Genomic DNA, 22,233 nt, shown 5'->3' on the forward strand with positions numbered 1-22,233 from the left:
CGCAGGATGGAGCAGCACATGACAGGATGGGGACGCAGGATGGGTGCAGCACATGACAGGATGGGGACGCAGGATGGGTGCAGCACATGACAGGATGGGGACGCAGGATGGGAGCAGCACATGACAGAACGGGGGCGCAGGATGGGAGCAACACATGACAGGATGGGGACGCAGGATGGGAGCAGCACATGACAGAACGGGGGCGCAGGATGGGAGCAGCACATGACAGAATAGGGCAGCACATGACAGAACGGGGGTGCAGGATGGGAGCAGCACATGACAGAATGGGGGCGCAGGATGGGAGCAACACATGACAGGATGGGGTCGCAGGATGGGGACGCAGGATGGGTGCAGCACATGACAGGATGGGGACGCAGGATGGGTGCAGCACATACCAGGATAGGGACGCAGGATGGGTGCAGCACATGACAGGATGGGGACGCAGGATGGGTGCAGCACATGACAGGATGGGGACGCAGGATGGTGCAGCACATGACAGGATGGGGACGCAGGATGGGTGCAGCACATGACAGGATGGGGACGCAGGATGGAGCAGCACATACCAGGATGGAGACCATATACCAATATAAATGCTCAGTCTGTAGAAAATGAGGTGCTCACTGTCCTTGGGTAAGGTGCTCAGGAGAAAAATAGTAGAATCAGCAGAATAAAACTCCGGCACACAATTAAAGTCAATGCAATTTGCTGGTGAATTTATTAGAAAATAACAACGTTGCAAGTAGTATAAATCCGTAGGAGGAAAAAATGTAACACCGCATACGTAGGAAAAATGCTATGTATTGATTCACAGGTAACAATTTCATGTATTGATTCACGGATAATAGTTTCAACGTTTCGGCCTGTAAGCCTTTTTCAAGAAAACCTGTATGTGAATCCGTGACAGGAATCCAGCAGTGCGGGGTCCGTAATGACCGCATTACGGACCCCGCACTGCTGGATTCCTGTCACGGATTCACATACAGGTTTTCTTGAAAAAGGCTTACAGGCCGAAACGTTGAAACTATTACCCGTGAATCAATACATGAAATTATTACCTGTGAATCAATACATAGCATTTTTCCTACGTATGCGGTGTTACATTTTTTCCTCCTACGGATTTATACTACTTGCAACGTTGTTATTTTCTAATAAATTCACCAGCAAATTGCATTGACTTTAATTGTGTGCCGGAGTTTTTTCTGCTGAATATAAATGCTCGCCACCCGGGCGTAGAACGGGTTCAATAGCTACAGTATATATATGTGTATGTATATGTATATATATATATATGTATATATATATATATATACATATATATATATATATATATATATATATATATATATATATATATATATATATATATATATATATATATATATATATATATATATATATATATATATATGACTGTGGCCCGATTCTAACGCATCGGGTATTCTAGAATATGCATGTCCCTGTAGTATATGGACAATGATGATTCCAGAATTCGCGGCAGACTGTGCCCGTCGCTGATTGGTCGAGGCAACCTTTATGACATCATCGTCGCCATGGCAACCATTATATATAATCTTTTAATACTTTAGACTGTATTCCTATACCACAGTATTGCATCTTTTTGGTTAAATGACAGTCCACCACAGACTGGGCTTCACAGGAGTACTAACATGGCAGCATCCGTAGCCTTGAGTGGGCCCCAGCTACCTTAAATATCAATTAAAAATCACTTCTGTGGTCATAGTGCTGGGGCAGGTGATGGAAGCCCAAATTGACGAGTCACAAGGATGGAGCCAATTTGATTGCGAGTGACTGGCGCTATGTCTATTTCTTATAGTCAGGTGCTGGCTGGGTAAGTCAGGTGCTGGCTGGGTAAGTCAGGTGCTGGCTGGGTAAGGCTATGTGCACACGTTGCGGGTTAGCCTCTGGAATTTTTGGGCGGATTCTGCATCTCTTGGCAGAAAACGCAGGTGCGGATTTGATGCGTTTTTTTGTGCGGATTGGCTGCAGATTTTGTGCGAATTTCTTGCGTTTTTACCCCTGCGGATTTCTATAATGGAATGGGTACAAAAACGCTGCAGATCCACACAAAAGAAGTGACATGCTACTTATTTTAATCCGCAGCGTTTCTGCACCATTAGCACAGCGTTTTTTTTTCATTGATTTACATTGTACTGTAAATCACTTGCGGATCTGCAGCGTTTCTACACGGGAAAAAACGCTGCGGATCCGCAGGAAATCCACAACGTGTGCAGATAGCGTAAGGCAGGTGCCGGCCTGGTAAGGCGGGTGCCGGCCTGGTAAGGCGGGTGCCGGCCTGGTAAGGCGGGTGCCGGCCGGGTAAGGCGGGTGCCGGCCGGGGAAGGCGGGTGCCGGCTGGGTAAGGCGGGTGCCGGCTGGGTAAGGCGGGTACCGGCTGGGTAAGGCGGGTGCCGGCTGGGTAAGGCAGGTGCCGGCTGGGTAAGGCGGGTGCCGGCTGGATAAGCCAACTGGCACTTGCCCTGTGTTGAGGGGCTCAAGCTTGAGCCTGCTCCATGGCATATTACTTTGTCATGTAGTGGGAAGGAGCTGCATTCAGTATTGAAAAAAAGCCCAAAAGCTATGGATCACTGAACAAATATTTACTGTATTATAGATTTGCAGCCATATAGGTTTATATGTGCCCACCAAAAAAACACACACAAAAATGTTTATTACAGCATGCAGGTAAATGCAGAACTATTTCTTATTTTTCTATTAGTCCGATATGAAGATCTTTACGCATTTTCCTACAACCCCAAACAAAAGGAGGCGGAACGTGTTCTCGGCTGGCAATGCATAGACCTGAGAGATGAGTATAGGCGGATGGGAGTCCCTAATGGTTACTGGCACCTCTCCGATGTGAACAGGGAGTATAAGGTAAATGCACCTTTGGGGGACGAGTCGGTTTATCGAAATGTAAAAATGTCTTCAAAACTAACATCATTTTAGGGAACTGCTATTTATGCGATTTCTTGTTATGTAGCTTTATTTCTGTAGTTGTTTACAGACAGATCAGAGTTTGTTTGTCATTTACTTAATCTTGGTATATTTACCAATTTGTTTCGCCATATTTGAGGGCTCTATGACTTTCTGTATACTTTCCTTAGAAGCTTCCGGGTGGACTGAAAGGTAACAATGGAGCAAAATGCTGATAACGCTTTAAAAAGCAGAATAATCCTTACATACCTGTTGTATCCCCTGCTGGACTGCACCAGTGACAACTCTTCTACAACAGAATACCACTGCAACCAATCACTGACTTCAGCGCTGATGCTGGGTAGACGGGAAAATACCACTGAGCCCAGTGATTAGCTGCAGCGTTTGTGGTGTAGATGGGACTTGACTGTAGCGCAGACCAGACGCCATCTTGACGCATGTGTACCCTGTGACGCGGACGTCACGCTTGGTCTCCTAGACTCCTGTCTCAAGATCAGGAATTGGAACAATAAAACATATTGTGATTTTCCCCAACTAGATACAGGAGAGAAAGACGCAGAGTTTTAATAATTCAGTGACGCGTGACAAGAAGTTTGGATTTGGTGATTTCGGGCAGAATCGCTGCTACAAGAAAACATTAAAATGTCAGAATCACACAAACTCTAGTCTGAACATGGCCGTAGCCTGGAATAGGGCACTAAGAGTATTCTCTGCATCGCTCTCCCTGTGTTAGTCCATGATACGGTCCTTGCTAGGCTCCCAATATTAGGCCTGACCGGAGGGTCTCCTGACTCCAGACAACTGCTTCAGAGACATAGATGAGACTGTTCCTTCAGGTCAGGACACCTCCGCTCAGGCCGGGTATTGCGATCCGAGCATGGACCGTATATCACTGCCTTATTTTATTTTTCAGGTATGTGAGACTTACCCTCGAGACCTGTATGTACCGGTTACTGCTAGTAAGCCGATCATTGTGGGGAGCTCAAAGTTCAGAAGTAAAGGCAGGTTTCCCGTGCTGTCTTATTACCATCAGGAGACACAGGTATCTATTTCTGAAATGTACAAAACTTCTGTTAATGGCTGGCTGAAAGTTTAGACTAGGCTTTATGATCACAGTTTTGTTTCCTGATGTAGAAGTCTAAATCCCCTGTATATACAAGTAAGAAGAAGTCATAATGTATTCACAGTATAGGTGATAACTACCAGATTGGTGGTGGTCCATCTACTGAGACCACAAATAGGTGACTTCTGTCCCATGTTTGAATGGAGCCGCGGTTGAGCCTGAGCCCAGCCTTTCCATTCATTCCCTATCGGATTGCCAGAGATAGTCGGGTACATTGCTATTAGTGTGGAACCCGGTTATCACATTGGTGGCTGGATGAGGCAGGTGCGGGCTGGATAAGTCAGCCGGCTAGATGAGGCAGGTGCGGGCTGGATAAGTCAGCCGGCTAGATGAGGCAGGTGCGGGCTGGATGAGGTAGGTGTGGGCTAGATGAGGCAGGTGCGGGCTGGATAAGTCAGCTGGCTAGATGAGGTAGGTGCGGGCTAGATGAGGCAGGTGCGGGCTGGATAAGTCAGCTGGCTAGATGAGGCAGGTGCGGGCTGGATGAGGTAGGTGCGGGCTAGATGAGGCAGGTGCGGGCTGGATAAGTCAGCTGGCTAGATGAGGCAGGTGCGGGCTGGGTGAGGCAGGTGTGGGCTGGGTGAGGCAGGTGTGGGCTGGGTGAGGCAGGTGTGGGCTGGGTGAGGCAGGTGCGGGCTGGATAAGTCAGCCGGCTAGATGAGGCAGGTGCGGGCTGGATAAGTCAGCCGGCTAGATGAGGCAGGTGCGGGCTGGATAAGTCAGCCGGCTAGATGAGGCAGGTGCGGGCTGGATAAGTCAGCCGGCTTGATGAGGCAGGTGCGGGCTGGATAAGTAAGCCGGCTAGATGAGGCAGGTGCGGGCTGGATAAGTCAGCCGGTTAGATGAGGCAGGTGCGGGATGGATAAGTCAGCTGGCTAGATGAGGCAGGTGCGGGCTGGATAAGTCAGCCGGCTAGATGAGGCAGGTGCGGGCTGGATAAGTCAGCCGGCTAGATGAGGCAGGTGCGGGCTGGATAAGTCAGCCGGCTAGATGAGGCAGGTGCGGGCTGGATAAGTCAGCCGGCTAGATGAGGCAGGTGCGGGCTGGATAAGTCAGCCGGCTAGATGAGGCATTTGCGGGCTGGATAAGTCAGCCGGCTAGATGAGGCAGGTGCGGGCTGGATAAGTCAGCCAGCTAAATGAGGCAGGTGCGGGCTGGATAAGTCAGCCGGCTAGATGAGGCAGTGCGGGCTGGATAAGTCAGCCGGCTAGATGAGGCAGGTGCGGGCTGGATAAGTCAGCCGGCTAGATGAGGCAGGTGCGGGCTGGATAAGTCAGCTGGCTAGATGAGGCAGGTGCGGGCTGGATAAGTAAGCCGGCTAGATGAGACAGGTGCACTTACCGATCTAATAATTTTTTTTTAAATCAGATAGATTTTCATTGAGCATAATAAATGGTATCCACTCATATAACAAAGTACATTCGTGTTTTTGATTAACAAGAAAATAACCGATCTAATAATTTTCACAAATTCTTACCGGAATACTCCTCTTGCGTAAATATTAAATTATTGATTTATTATTGTTTACCATAAATTTGTATAAGTAGACTAAATTGTAACCAACTGTATGAAGAGTGATCAGAGGATTTGCAAAAAAATGCAAAGTCATTTCTTGCCATGAAAATTAACTTTATTAAAAAAATCCAATTCCCTCTGAGATTCAGCCCTGCCTTACAATGAGTTGCTAACATCATTTCAGTGATCATGCAAGCTCAGGAGAAAGTGTAGGCAGCTGTTACCACTGTCATGCGGATTGAACTATAAGAGCAGACTGGTTGCTATAAATGGGGTCTGATGTTAGAAATCAATGTCTTCTTCTGTTAACTGTGGTTACCTCCAAGGAAATGCTTGAGGTTATCATAGTTTTGCATCAAAGGGTGTTACGGGAAAGGACATTGCCGCTTGTAAGATTGCCCCTAAATTAACCATTTATCAAATCATCAAGAACTTCAGAGAGTGGTTGAGTTGGAAGAAAACTTTGTGGTGCCCAAGAAAGACAAGCAAGTGCCAGGACAATTTCCAAGAGAAGATTCAACTACAGGATCGGATCAGCTCCAGTGCAGAGCTTGCTCAGGAACGGCAGCAGGCAGGTGTCAGTGCATCTGCACATACAGTGAGTAAAAAGCTTTTGGAGGCAGCCTAGTGTAGAGAAGAGCAGCAAAAAAGACACTTCTGTCCAAGGAAAACCTCAATGACAGACTGACATTCTGTAGTAAGTGCAGGGATTGGACTGCAGAGGACTGGGGTAAAGTTATTTTCTCTGAAATCCCCTTCACACTGTGACATCTGGAAGATTTATTGTCCAGAGAAGAAAAGTTGAGCTCTACCATGTGTCCGGTGTCTGCCAGCAGTTAAGCATCCTGAGACCACTCGTGTGGGGGGCCTCACTCACAATTTTGCCAAAGTATCTAAACATCATCCAAGAGCAACTTCTGTCAGTGATCCAGGAGCAATCTGGTGATGAACAATGCTTTTTCCAGCGTGAGGGAGACCATGTCACAGGGAAAAGTGCTAGTGAAGTGGTTCAGTGAGCAAAATATGTCCAGTGTGTAATATTGGATATTATGGACAACGTCAGATAAGGCTTTTGTGTGGATCATCGTGCACTCAATTTAGAGGGGACGACACAATATGATAACAGCATTTGATGTGGCGTCTGCATGTGTATTCTTTAACCCCTCTGTGACCTTAGACGTACTATCCCGTCGAGGTGCCCTGGGCTTATCTGACCCTGGACGGGATAGTACGTCATAGCCGATCGGCCGCGCTCACGGGGGGAGCACGGCCGATCGCGGCCGGGTGTCAGCTGCTTATCGCAGCTGACATCCGGCACTATGTGCCAGGAGCGGTCACGGACCGCCCCCGGCACATTAACCCCTGGCACACCGCGATCAAAGATGATCGCGATGTGCCGGCGGTGCAGGGAAGCACCGCGCAGGGAGGGGGCTCCCTGCGGGCTTCCCTGAGACCCCGGAGCAACGCGATGTGATCGCGTTGCTGCGAGGGTCTCACCTCCCTCCCTGCTCCCTCCAGCCCCGGATCCAAGATGGCCGCGGATCCGGGTCCTGCAGGGAGGGAGGTGGCTTCACAGAGCCTGCTCAGAGCAGGCACTGTGAAGGCTGCAGCGCTGCATGTCAGATCAGTGATCTGACAGAGTGCTGTGCAAACTGTCAGATCACTGATCTGTGATGTCCCCCCCTGGTACAAAGTAAAAAAGTAAAAAAAAAATTTTCCAAGTGTGTAAAAAAAAATTAAAAAAAATATTCCAAAATAATGAAAAAAAAAAATATATATATTATTCCCATAAATACATTTCTTCATCTAAATAAAAAAAACAAAACAATAAAAGTACACATATTTAGTATCGCCGCGTCCGTAACGACCCGACCTATAAAACTGTCCCACTAGTTAACCCCTTCAGTAAACACCGTAAGGAAAAAAAAAAAAAAACGAGGCAAAAAACAACGCTTTATTATCATACCGCCGAACAAAAAGTGGAATAACACGCGATCAAAAGGACAGATATAAATAACCATGGTACCGCTGAAAGCGTCATATTGTCCCGCAAAAAAAGAGCCGCCATACAGCGTCATCAGCAAAAAAATAAAAAAGTTATAGTCCTGAGAATAAAGCGATGCAAAAATAATTATTTTTTCTGTAAAATAGTTTTTATCGTATAAAAGCGCCAAACCATAAAAAAATGATATAAATGAGGTATCGCTGTAATCGTACTGACCCGAAGAATAAAACTGATTTATCAATTTTACCAAACGCGGAACGGTATAAACGCCTCCCCCAATAGAAATTCATGAATAGCTGGCTTTTGGTCATTCTTCCTCACAAAAATCGGAATAAAAAGCGATCAAAAAATGTCACGTGCCCAAAAATGTTTTCAATAAAAACGTCAACTCGTCCCGCAAAAAACAAGACCTCACATGACTCTGTGGACCAAAATATGGAAAAATTATAGCTCTCAAAATGTGGTATTGCAAAAAATATTTTTTGCAATAAAAAGGGTCTTTCAGTGTGTGACGGCTGCCAATCATAAAAATCCGCTAAAAAACTCGCTATAAAAGTAAATCAAACCCCCCTTCATCACCCCCTTAGTTAGGGAAAAATAAAAAAAAATGTATTTATTTCTATTTTCCCATTAGGGCTAGGGTTAGGGCTAGGGTTAGGGCTAGGGCTAGGGTTAGGGCTAGGGTTAGGGCTAGGGTTAGGGCTAGGGTTAGGGTTGGGGCTACAGTTAGGGTTGGGGCTAAAGTTAGGGTTAGGGTTTAGATTACATTTACAGTTGGGAATAGGGTTGGGATTAGGGTTAGGGGTGTGTTAGGGTTAGAGGTGTGGTTAGGGTTACCGTTGGAATTAGGGTTAGGGGTGTGTTTAGATTAGGGTTTCAGTTATAATTGGGGGGGTTTCCACTGTTTCGGCACATCAGGGGCTCTCCAAACACGACATGGCGTCCGATCTCAATTCCAGCCAATTCTGCGTTGAAAAAGTAAAACAGTGCTCCTTCCCTTCCGAGCTCTCCTGTGTGCCCAAACAGGGGTTTACCCCAACATATGGGGTATCAGCGTACTCAGGACAAATTGGACAACAACTTTTGTGGACCAATTTCTCCTGTTACCCTTGGGAAAATACAAAACTGGGGGCTAAAAAATAATTTTTGTGGGAAAACAAAAAGATTTTTTATTTTCACGGCTCTGCGTTATAAACTGTAGTGAAACACTTGGGGGTTCAAAGTTCTCACAACACATCTAGATAAGTTCATTGAGGGGTCTAGTTTCCAATATGGGGTCACTTGTGGGGGGTTTCTACTGTTTAGGTACATTAGGGGCTCTGCAAACGCAATGTGACGCCTGCAGACCAATCCATCTAAGTCTGCATTCCAAATGATGCTCCTTCCCTTCCGAGCCCTCCCATGCGCCCAAACGGTGGTTCCCCCCACATATCGGGTATCAGCGTACTCAGGACAAATTGGACAACAACATTTAGGGTCCAATTTCTCCTGCTAACCTTGGAAAAATACAAAACTGGGGGCTAAAATATAATTTTTGTGGAAAAAAAAATATTTTTTATTTGCATGGCTCTGCGTTATAAACTGTAGTGAAATACTTGGGGGTTCAAAGCTCTCACAACACATCAAGATGAGTTCCTTAGGGGGTCTACTTTCCAAAATGGTGTCACTTGTGGGGGGTTTCTACCGTTTAGGTACATTAGGGGCTCTGCAAACGCAATGTGACGCCTGCAGACCATTCCATCTAAGTCTGCATTCCAAATGGCGCTCCTTCCCTTCCGAGCCCTCCCATGCGCCCACACGGTGGTTCCCCCCCACATATGGGGTATCAGCGTACTCAGGACAAATTGGACAACAACTTTTGAGGTCCAATTTCTTCTCTTACCCTTGGAAAAATAAAAAATTGGGGGCAAAAATATAATTTTTGTGAAAAAATATGATTTTTTATTTTTACGGTTCTGCATTATAAACTTCTGTGAAGCACTTGGTGGGTCAAAGTGCTCACCACACCTCTAGATAAGTTCCTTAGGGGGTCTACTTTCCAAAATGGTGTCACTTGTGGGGGTTTCAATGTTTAGGCACATCAGTGGCTCTCCAAACGCAACATGGCGTCCCATCTCAATTTCTGTCAATTTTGCATTGAAAAGTCAAACTGCGCTCCTTCCCTTCCGAGCTCTCCCATGCGCCCAAACAGTGGTTTACTGCCACATATGGGGTATCAGCGTACTCAGGACAAATTGGACAACAACTTTTGAGGTCCAATTTCTTCTCTTACCCTTGGAAAAATAAAAAATTGGGGGCAAAAATATAATTTTTGTGAAAAAATATGATTTTTTGTTTTTACGGTTCTGCATTATAAACTTCTGTGAAGCACTTGGTGGGTCAAAGTGCTCACCACACATCCAGATAAGTTCCTTAGGGGGTCTACTTTCCAAAATGGTGTCACTTGTGGGGGGTTTCAATGTTTAGGCACATCAGTGGCTCTCCAAACGCAACATGGCGTCCCATCTCAATTCCTGTCAATTTTGCATTGAAAAGTCAAATAGCGCTCCTTCCCTTCCGAGCTCTCCCATGCGCCCAAACAGTGGTTTACTGCCACATATGGGGTATCAGCGTACTCAGGACAAATTGGACAACAACTTTTTGGGTCCAATTTCTCCTGTTACCCTTGGTAAAATAAAACAAATTGGAGCTGAAGTAAATTTTTTGTGTAAAAAAGTTAAATGTTCATTTTTATTTAAACATTCCAAAAATTCCTATTAAACACCTGAAGGGTTAATAAACTTCTTGAATGTGGTTTTGAGCACCTTGAGGGGTGCAGTTTTTAGAATGGTGTCACACTTGGGTATTTTCTATCATATAGACCCCTCAAAATGACTTCAAATGAGACGTGGTCCCTAAAAAATGGTGTTGTAAAAATGAGAAATTGCTGGTCAACTTTTAACCCTTATAACTCCCTAACAAAAAAAAAAATTGGTTCCAAAATTATGCTGATGTTAAGGAGACATGTGGGAAATGTTACTTATTAAGCATTTTGTGTGACATATCTCTGTGATTTAATTGCATAAAAATTCAAAGTTTGAAAATTGCGAAATTTTCAAAATTTTCGCCAAATTTCCGTTTTTTTCACAAATAAATGCAGGTACTATCAAAGAAATTTTACCACTATCATGAAGTACAATATGTCACGAGAAAACAATGTCAGAATCACCAGGATCCGTTGAAGCGTTTCGGAGTTATAACCTCATAAAGGGACAGTGGTCGGAATTGTAAAAATTGGCCTGGTCATTGACGTGCAAACCACCCTTGGGGGTAAAGGGGTTAAAGAAGTACATGAAAATGTATCTCAGAATGCAAAGATTTTAAGAAGCAAAACATTTCATAGGGTGCTAAATGTAATGATGGCGCCTGCTCGGGGACACCTTCCTCCTCTGCTCTCTGCAAGGGGAGAACGTGGAAACTCTGTATCCGCTGCCGCTGAAATGGGGGGATTAAAGGGAAATGAATGTTCTCAAGTATCCAGGCTATTGGCGGACTGACACATGTGAGCGCGGCATGCGATGGTCCAGTAGTATCGGTGATACAGGCAGAAGAGTGTTCGTTTCGGCAGTGATCAGTCGTCCACCATGGACCATGGATGTATAGTCACATGACTTCTTTTCCTTTCGCATAGGTGGCCATCTGCCGCTGCAGTCAGCCCTTGTCGGGTTTTAGCGCTCGGTGTCTAGAAGATGAGCACATGCTGCAGTCAGTCAGTAAAGCCACCCCTGAATGGCGCTCCATGTATGTCATGGATACTAGGCCCAAGGTGAGTCCGCAGCTCCTCCGTATTTCCTACTAAGTCTGGATGTATTTCACCAGAACACATTTTGTCACTTTGCAGCTGAATGCCATGGCGAACAGAGCGGCAGGAAAAGGCTACGAGAACGCCGACAATTACTCTAATATTAAGTTCCAGTTCGTGGGAATTGAGAATATTCACGTGATGAGGTCGAGTCTGCAGAAGCTTCTGGAAGGTGTGTGATGGGGTCCTGTCTGGTATAATGTGGTCAGAATGTAATCGGGGGCAGATTGTAGTGGAAATCACGGCTTTATTAAAGGGATTCTCTGGGAAAACAACGTCATCTACATGCAGGATCTACTATATAAAGCTGAATGTGTGTGTGTGTGTATGTATGTGTGTATGTCCGGGATTGGCATCTGCACCGTCGCAGCTACAGCCACAAAATTTTGCACAGTCACACGTCTGGACCCCGAGAGCGTCATAGGCTACGTTGTGAGGTGAAATTTTAACCCCGCGTTTTCCAATTCACCAAACAATTTTGCCCCTATCTACATAATGGGGAAAAAGTGAAAGGAAAAGTGTTGGAGGCGTCGCAGCTACAGAAACAAAATTTTGCACAGTCACACGTCTGGACCCCGAGAGCGTCATAGGCTATGTTGTGAGGCGAAATTTTAACTCCGCGCTTTCCAATTCACCAAACTATTTTTCCCCTATCTACATAATGGGGAAAAGTGAAAGGAAAAGTGTTGAAGGCAAATTGACAGCTGCCAGATGTGAACAAGGGGGACTTAAAGAATGAGAGCGATGGCGCCAAAGAGTATATACCGTACAGTTGCTAAGGTGGGGCCCCGACATGGGATACTCACCACACACGGGGATATGAACACACACACAAAATGCGCCACACACTACCACGTGCTTGAACGCATATACCACCCTCAGCACACATTTCACCACACATACACCAACCTCGCCACATAAAAGTCGAAACACAAAAGTCGCCGCTCAAAACTCGCCACGCGCAAAACTCGCCACATGCAAAAACTAGGCTCACGCAAAACTCGCCACAAGTGCAAAACTCACCTCATGGAAAACTCGCCACACGCAAAACTTGCACACGCGGAAAAATTGCCACATGCACAAAATTTGCAACACATGCAAAAGTTGCCTCACACAAAACTTGCACATACTCAAAAGGCACCAGACATAAAACTCACCACGCGCAAAACTCGCCATGCGCAAAACTTGCTGCACACAACTTGCCACACTAACCTGTCACATGCAACTCGACACACAAAAAGTTGGTACACGCATGTTTCCACACAAAACTCATCTCACAAAAGTCGCTACATGCATGTCGCCACACACAACTCAACACACACAACTTGACAAACGAAACTCGCCCTAAAACACACACAAGTCTGGTATTATCCTTCAAAAATAAAAATCTGATTAATAAGCAGACAAACTACAAGAGCAACAAATGTACCATATAGGAAATACGGCAGCTGTCAGTCACATGACCTGTCTATTATGTGTATGTGTGAGCTAATATATACTGCCAGGGGGAGGGCTTCCTATTGGCTGGGGATTTATCTTACAAATACTGAGGTAAAAATACTGAGCAAATAACGTGTTAACGAGGTCTAATACAGGAGATCACACAGGTATATACTATATACAGGGGAGATGACACACAGATATATACTATATACAGGAGAGATGACACACAGGTATATACTATATAGAGGAGGAGATGACATACAGGTACATACTATATACAGGAGGAGATGACATACAGGTATATACTATATACAGGAGGAGATGACACACAGATATATACTATATACAGGGGAGATGACACACAGGTATATACTATATACAGGAGGAGATGACATACAGGTATATACTATATATAGGAGGAGATGACATACACGTATATACTATATATAGGAGGAGATGACATACAGGTATATACTATATATAGGAGGAGATGACATACAGGTATATACTATATACAGGGGAGATGACACACAGCAGGTGTATACTATATACAGGGGAGATGACATACAGGTATATACTATATACAGGAGATGACATACAGGTGTATACTATATATAAGGGAGATGACAAACATGTATATACTGAGGTGAAAATGAGAGGTGTGAGGTGAAAATGAAAAGGTGTGAGTGCAAAATGAGAGGAGTGAGGGAAAATAGTGTAGTGATCGGAAAATGACAGATGTGAGGTCGAAATGACAAGTGTTAGGGGGGAATGAGATGAGTGAGGGAGAAAATGAGAGGTGTGAGGGAGAAAATGAGAGATGTGAGGGGGAAAATTAAAGATGTGATTGGGAAAATGAGAGGCGTGATGGGAAAATAAGAGAAGTGACGTGCTATAACTAACCACAGATATTTACTATGCCCAGGCAACGCCGGGCTCTTCAGATAGTAGGTTATAATGTACTGATCAGTGCGTGTCTGACAGCTGGGAGCTGCACTGATCGGCAGGATTGGGAAGTTTTATCCAAAAATGATGCAGCAAGTCGCATGACCCAACCAACACTATTAATTTTCTATGGGATTGGCAGAAAAGGCCGAACACAGCTCTCGGGGTCGGTGATGCCCAACGCTGCTCCGTTATAACACGGTTACACGTGATCCTTTCCCAGCAGCGAGTGACACGCAAATAAGTTATCGTCGATCCTGTGCATAGGTGACAACTTGTGAGATCCCGTGTAAGGATTTTTCCCATTGAGATTAATTGGTAAGTCAAACTACAGAACTTACCCTATTCTCTGTGAAATGCCAAAAGGCTTAAAAATATTTTAGAAAAATATTTTCCACAAAGTTAAAAATTAAAATCTTTTTACTCACCTCCCCTGGCGAATCGGAGGCTCCGGCAGCCTCTATCAATTAAGAGCTGCAGCGTCCATTCTAGCGGGGATAAAAGTTCTAGCGGGGATCAGCGCCCCGACCAAGAGGAAAGTTATCTCCCTTTAACTTTAGGCTATGTGCACACGTCAGGATTTCTTGCAGAAATTTCCTGACAAAAACCGGACATTTCTGCCAGAAATCCGCATGCGTTTTTTGTGAGTTTTTTCCCAATGCATTAAATAGCGGAAGAAACATGAAAAATCCGCAAAATTAATGAACATGCTTCTTTTTTTACCGCAATGCATTTTTTCGCGGAAAAAAACGCATCATGTGCACAAAAATTGCAGAATGCATTCTAAATGATAGGATGCATATGAATGCGTTTTTATTGCGAAAAAAGCTGAACGTGTGCACATAGCCTTAGTGTCATGAGAGAAATAAAATCTCCATCCCTTGCACAGTGACGCCCCGAGGTGCTGGAGACATTCGCTCCTTGAACAGTGACGCTCCGAGGTGCTGGAGACATTCGCGCCTTGCACAGTGACGCTCCGAGGTGCTGGAGACATTCGCTCCTTGAACAGTGACGCTCCGAGGTGCTGGAGACATTCGCTCCTTACACAGTGACGCTCCGAGGTGCTGGAGACATTCGCTCCTTGAACAGTGACGCTCCGAGGTGCTGGAGACATTCGCTCCTTGAACAGTGACGCTCCGAGGTGCTGGAGACATTCGCTCCTTGCACAGTGACGCTCCGAGGTGTTGAAGACATTCGCTCCTTGCACAGTGACACTCCGAGGTGCTGGAGACATTCGCTCCTTGCACAGTGACGCTCCGAGGTGCTGGAGACATTCGCTCCTTGCACAGTGACGCTCCGAGGTGCTGGAGACATTCGCTCCTTGAACAGTGACGCTCCGAGGTGCTGGAGACATTCGCTGCTTGCACAGTGATGCTCTGAGGTGTTGAAGACATTCGCTCCTTGCACAGTGACGCTCCGAGGTGCTGGAGACATTCACTCCTTGCACAGTGACGCTCCGAGGTGCTGGAGACATTCGCTCCTTGAACAGTGACGCTCCGAGGTGCTGGAGACATTCGCTCCTTACACAGTGACGCTCCGAGGTGCTGGAGACATTCGCTCCTTGAACAGTGACGCTCCGAGGTGCTGGAGACATTCGCTCCTTGAACAGTGACGCTCCGAGGTGCTGGAGACATTCGCTCCTTGCACAGTGATGCTCTGAGGTGTTGAAGACATTCGCTCCTTGCACAGTGACGCTCCGAGGTGCTGGAGACATTCGCTCCTTGCACAGTGACGCTCCGAGGTGTTGAAGACATTCGCTCCTTGCACAGTGACGCTCCGAGGTGCTGGAGACATTCGCTCCTTGCACAGTGACGCTCCGAGGTGTTGAAGACATTCGCTCCTTGCACAGTGACGCTCCGAGGTGCTGGAGACATTCGCTCCTTGCACAGTGACGCTCCGAGGTGCTGGAGACATTCGCTCCTTGCACAGTGACGCTCCGAGGTGTTGAAGACATTCGCTCCTTGCACAGTGACGCTCCGAGGTGCTGGAGACATTCGCTCCTTGAACAGTGACGCTCCGAGGTGCTGGAGACATTCGCTCCTTGCACAGTGACGCTCCGAGGTGCTGGAGACATTCGCTCCTTGAACAGTGACGCTCCGAGGTGCTGGAGACATTCGCTCTCGGTACCAATGTGCAGGGAAAATGCTTCATTCCAAGTCAGAACTCCTAACCCCTGGGGGCTCATTCTTATTCTTCCATTACTTTATATGGTGGGAAATAGACTGGGGAATTATTTTTCAAGTTTTTTTTTTCCCTATAGGACTAAGAAAATGTCATCTTTATTATTTTACGGTCTATTTATGGTAGATAGAAAGGACTTGATTTGTTCTGTCCTGATGTGTCTGTCTCCCCAAACGTCAGTGTTGCCCAATGAGAACCAGTGATGGAGCATCGTTAAAAAAAAAACAAACCCAAACCTTTGCATTGTGTAGTTCTTCTATTATTCCTCCTGGACATATATGAATACAGTGCCATGCGAAAGTATTCGGCCCCCTGGAACTTTTCAACCTTTTCCTACATATCATGCTTCAAACATAAAGATACAAAATGTAAATTTTTGGTGAAGAATCAACAACAAGTGGAACACAATTGTGAAGTTGAAAGAAATTTATTTGTTGTTTTACATTTTTGTAGAAATTCAAAACCCCACCTGTATCCAGCGCTGGCTGCTCAGGGGTCTGCACTGACACAGGAAGTGGAAATGTCACCATACCACCAACCGCAGGACTGCTGCACCTTGTGATTGGCTGCAGCTGTCAGGTGACTTGAGCAGCACGTCTGTAGATTTTATTTCTTTGATCGAGGTCTGCTCAAGTCACTTGACCGCTGCAGCCAATCACAGGTGGTCAGGCAGCTGGTGGTGTGGATATATTCTGTGTTGGAGACAAGTGAACGTGCTGGGATAAGGTGTTATCTGAGCATGCTGGTGTGCTAACCGAGTGTCTTTGGCGTGCTCGAATAATATGTTCTAATCCCTGCGGCTGCATATCTCATGGCTGATGGACAGCAGCAACACATACAGGGATTTCCTGTTTGTTAAGCAATCCCTACATGTGTTGTGGCTGTCGAACATCCATGAGACATACAGTCTCTCGGGGACTCGAACATAGTATTCGAGCACGCCGAAGACACTCGGTTAGGATATGAGCATGCTCAGATAACACCTTATCTCAGCGCGTTCACTCATCACTGGAGATACATTTGGGTACTGATAGGCGAGTATCAATGAAGGAACTTTTGGGGTTGGCCCGTATAACCTTTTTGGAAAGGATTATACTGTCCTAAGGGGATAAAAAGCTTACAATTTTCTTCGGTAAAGATGCGGATGAAATATCAGAAGGTTTTTGTTGCATCCTAATGGAAAAAGTGAGTCAAATAGAAGATTTCTGTATATTCTGTTTAATCCACTAGATGGCAGTGTGCACCTCTGGTTATCCAGAGCTAAGGGAATAAAGCGCCCCATGGAACAGTGCAGTCTGCAGGACCATGGAATGATTAACCCTTTCACGAACGGATGATTTTCCGTGTTCTTTTTTTTTTTTCCCCATTTTTTCCTCACCTTTTTTCAAAAGCCATGACCTTTTTTTTTTTTATTTTACTGTCACCATATCTATATAAAGGCTTGTTTTTTTACAGGATCAGTTGTAGCTTTGAATGATCCCATTCATTTTACCGCATAATGTACTGGAAAAAGGGGGAAAATGTTGTGCTTTTACACCATTTTCCAAGACCTGCTGTTTGTTTTTTGCTTCTTACATCCATTGAGTTCTGTGAAGTCTTGTTTTTTTTTTTTGGTGCGGTGACCTTTTTAATGGTACCAGTTTGTGGTTCATAAGATTTTTTTTTTTTTTTTTCCAGAATGGTTTAGTGACTGAAAACTGCAGTTCTGCCATTTTTTTTTTTTTTCTGCGATTACCACATGTACCCTTCCTGTCAAGACATCTTTTAGTAGCCTGGACTTTTACAGATGTGGTGATCCCAAATATTTTATTTATATTTCTTGATTTTTCTCCAGGAAGAAAAGTGGTGATTTGAATTTTTATATTCCTAACATTTTTTTAATTTAATATATATTTTTAAAAACGTTATTTATTTCGTACATGGTCTTTTTAGTCCCCTTAGGGGACTTGGAACAAGTGATTTTATGATATTCTATTATATTAACCGGTTGGTACCACGCAGTCCCGCTTCCCGGGCGGAGGTGTAGTACCCTCATTGCTGACAGCGGCATTTAAATGGTTAATCTAATGGACCACAGTTAACGGCTCTCCCATTATAATCAAGAAAACCTATAACGACATAGTAGTAGCCAGGAATGCATACAAAGTTTTTACTTTCATTAAAAAATTGTCAAGACACAATAAAAAATATAAAAAAAGGAGAATGTCAAAAAAAGGTATAGACCACACAGGGTAACACCACATACCGCCTGTTCATACAGATACATGCACAAAGGAGCGTCCAAAAATGAGATCTAATTAACAATTCATGTCCAAGAGTATGGATTAATTAATTATTATTTAATTTTTTTTTTCAGTTTGTGGATCAAGGAATCTCTCTGTAAATGACTTTCTAAGTGGCCTAGAAAGCTGCGGATGGCTGCGTCACATCAAAGCCGTGCTGGATGCGTCCGTCTGGTTAGCGAAGGTACAGAATTCACGGCATCACTGGGAAATCATCGCTCAGGCTTCAGTTTTCTGGTTCACTGCTTGCTGTCAGTGAATGCAAACGTTCATAGGTTGAGCGGCTCACACAGCGGAAGAGTTCAGTAAAAAGAGAGAGCGAGAGCTTTCAATCTCATTTTCAGGCCAAGTTTTTAACAGTAAACCGAAAATGGTTCCATTCAATGACATCAAGCAGAGAACTGATAATGGTTCCATTCAATGACATCAAGCAGAGAACTGATAATGGTTCCATTCAATGACATCAAGCAGAGAACTGATAATGGTTCCATTCAATGACATCAAGCAGAGAACTGATAATGGTTCCATTCAATGACATCAAGCAGAGAACTGATAATGGTTCCATTCGAAAAGTATATTCATGAGTCAAATAACATTTAAGGCGGATCTCTCAACAGATTTCACTTTGCTTATATTATTGAGTAAATCTCTTGGACCCCATGAGGGTGGTGTACTTACTTTGAAAGCCCCATGTCAACATAGCTATTAAGATGGATATTTTAGGAGTTGGACTCGTAAAATCTTCATTTTAATGTCAGGCAGTAATAAAAGCTTCCAAAACGGATTAGACGGCCATTCTGACCTGGATTTTCAACGTAAGGACACCGGCCACATCAGGTTTGAGAAAGCTGTTTAAAAATGTCTGCAGTTTGCATTGTGAAATCTGGTGACCGATTCCCCCATAATTCTACAATGATTTACATATCTCGGGGTAACACACTGCCTCTGACTCTGTTCAGTCACTGCCATCTATGATCCAGGTCTCATAACATCCCACCTTATCTAATTTATCCCCCCCATACGTCAGCAGCCCTCGCTATAGGTGCCCATGCACATGAAAGGGAACCTGTCACCCCGTTTTTTCAGTAGGAGATAAAAATACCGTTACATAGGGCCTGAGCTGTGCTTTACAATAGGGTATTTTTTGTCCCCTGATTCCACCCCTAAGCTGCCGAAATACCTTACAAAAGTCGCCGTTTTCGCCTGTCAATCAGGCTGGTCTGGTCAAAAGGGCGTGGTCAGAGCGCTGTTTCTCCCCCACATCTTGCTTATCTTCCCGTTGGTGGCGTAGTGCTTCTCGCATGCGCAAGTGCCGAATGCACTGAGATGCGAACTCGGCTTCAGGAAAATGGCCGCCACGATCTCCATTTGCGCACACGCGGCATCCCGCGGCCATTTTCCTGAAGCCCCGGGAAGCAGGACACTCCATCTGTGCACGCGCGGCCTCAGGAAGATGGCCGCGCCCACCGATAAACCGCTGAATAGCATAGATCGCGCTCTTTTTCTACAGCTGCGCAGTGCATTCGGCACTTGCGCATGCGAGAAGCACTACGCCACCAACGGGAAGATAAGCAAGATGTGGAGGAGAAACAGCGCTGTGACCACGCCCTTTTCACCAGACCAGCCTGATTGACAGGCGAAAAACGGCGACTTTTGTAAGGTATTTCGGCAGCATAGGTGGGGAATCAGGGGACAGAAAATACACTATAGTAAAGCACAGCTCAGGCCCTATTTAACGGTATTTTTATCTCATACTGAAAAAACGGGGTGACAGGTTCCCTTTAACAGGAACCTTTCACCTAAAGGATCTTCCAATCTGCAGACCCCATGTTATAGAGCAGATTGATATATAGATTTGTGGGAAAAGACCCAGTATAACCTGTGTTTTACTCCTTCATACTCTTGTGCTTATTCTGGCCTTTTCGGGTCCAGTGGGCGGTCCTACACTTATACATGGGGGACGGTCATCACTGATAGGACCGCCCACTGGACTGAAATGCCCAGGAGGAGCTGATGTTTACATGATTAATACATATGTCATCATGAATCTTTTCCCACAAATCTATATATCAATCTTCTCTGCTCCTCCTGCTCTATAACATGGGGCCTGCAGATCGGACGGCATTTTCAAGTAGATAAATTCCCTTTAAATATTATTTTACGAAACCCAAAGATTTAAAGGGCAATGTGATGCCAGAGATCGGAGAAAAGAAGGCTGAACTCCGGCGTATTCCTGCAGGAGGTGAGCAGAGTCTGGCAGCTGCTTGTTACCCTCTTCCCAATGAATACTATGCAGACTTTTCTAGGCGGAGCATGCGTGTGTATGGGGGAGCCCTTGGCGTCCCACGGTCATGTGACATGGACGGAGCTAAAACGTACATCCAAGTTTGCGCGAGTTAAATGCCACTGTCAGAGATTGACAGCGGCATTTAACTAGTTAACAGCCGCAGGTGGATCAGCTGTCATGTGACGGAAAAGGAGCGGGCTCATCGCCGAAGCTGCACCAAAGAGGGGGAGGTGACCTATGACGGACACTGCATGTCATAGGTCATTATGGGGTTAAAGGACAGTACAAGACTAATTGTTTCAGGAGCACGAAATAGTCTGCAGCTTTCATTTTCCTTCTAACGGTGCTAGCTGGATAAAATGCATATGCCAGGGTCTCGCTTCCTGCACCCTGATGTTACTAGGGTAAGCGGCCATATTCACTTTGATTGCTGCAGATAAATTGTAATATTGCATTATTACATCTAAATGTTCATTGGGTACCTGATACAATATTTATAGCCATCGAAAGATGTTCTCCAATGCGGGCAATAAAGGAGTATTCTTATCTCCAAGGTCCTATCCCAATATGTACTAGGTGTTATAATAATATTATCAAATACCTACAATTAGAAATGTAGTATAGTTCTTCTGATTCACCATGTCACTTCCCCTATGTGCAGGGCATTGCAGTAGCTTGGGTATCCGTGGTTACGGCCACTAACAGCTAACTATCACTATATAGGTGGCTGTATCCATGGATATCTAAGCTACTGCAATGCCCTGCACATGGGGTAAATGACCTAGCGAATCAGAAGAACTATCCTACATTTCTAATTGGAGGTATTTGCTGCTATTATTATTATTACACCTACTACATAGTGGGATAAGATCTTGGAGATGAGATTACTCCTGTAGATCACAATAGAAATGTATGTATAATAGCGTCACCTAATTACACTTACGGTGGGGGGCAGCCGTCAGATTCGGAGGTTTTGGCATTGTGATGGGAAATGAGATGAGTCCAGCTTTTTGCTGACAGGTGAGTGCCCAGGGCCTGGAGATATCCATTAGTATGTGTGGCCGCTCACTGGTGTCACCCGGGGCCGCGCTCCTCCCTGCCTGGAATCACAATTAGGACAGGTTCCTGGTGCTCGCCGGCTACAGATAGCCATTATATGTCTCCAGGCATCAGAGGAACCCATGAGGAAGGGTCGCACACTGCACACTGCAGTCAGTGAAGTTACTGCTTGGGATTATCTGCGGTAATGTTATTTGGACGGTCAATCATTTGCGGGTTTTTCAGACAGTTTACGCCACTTTCTGTGATATGACTCCTTTTTATCAGTTCTTCCTAATAACCAAGAGCTACAGCTTATTCTTCTGAAGATTACAGACATTTTTATTACTTAAAGGGGACCTGTCACCAGGTCAAAAGGGGCCCGTTTGTATTCCTAGTTTATTCCCCTTAGAATGCCATTTTTATTTTATTTATTTTTTAATGCAACATACGGTTCTAGAGATAGGGGACATTTTATTTATTTGGCACTATAATAATAAAATAAAAGCAAAAACTAATCACTTTTGAACTGGTGAAAAGTCCTCTTTAAAGGAGCCTTCCTCCTCCTCCCATCAAAGTTTTTTTCCTCTTAATATATTGCAGTCATCATATTATACA

The 22,233-nt window shown here is 45.0% G+C and overlaps 1 protein-coding gene across 1 annotated transcript in view; it reads left to right on the forward strand.

Annotated features, from left to right (window-relative positions):
• Positions 1-22,233, forward strand: part of MTMR6 (myotubularin related protein 6) — an 87,266-nt gene that overhangs the window by 47,818 nt on the left and 17,215 nt on the right. Inside the window, exons 4-8 of the mRNA XM_069759061.1 lie at positions 2,738-2,895; positions 3,869-3,997; positions 11,269-11,403; positions 11,479-11,611; positions 18,365-18,474. Coding sequence (XP_069615162.1) covers positions 2,738-2,895; positions 3,869-3,997; positions 11,269-11,403; positions 11,479-11,611; positions 18,365-18,474 — 665 coding nt within the window. The remainder of the gene's footprint in view (positions 1-2,737; positions 2,896-3,868; positions 3,998-11,268; positions 11,404-11,478; positions 11,612-18,364; positions 18,475-22,233) is intronic.

The sequence above is a fragment of the Ranitomeya imitator genome, chromosome 3 (genome assembly GCF_032444005.1).
Source record: "Ranitomeya imitator isolate aRanImi1 chromosome 3, aRanImi1.pri, whole genome shotgun sequence".
NCBI classification, from domain to species: domain Eukaryota; kingdom Metazoa; phylum Chordata; class Amphibia; order Anura; family Dendrobatidae; genus Ranitomeya; species Ranitomeya imitator.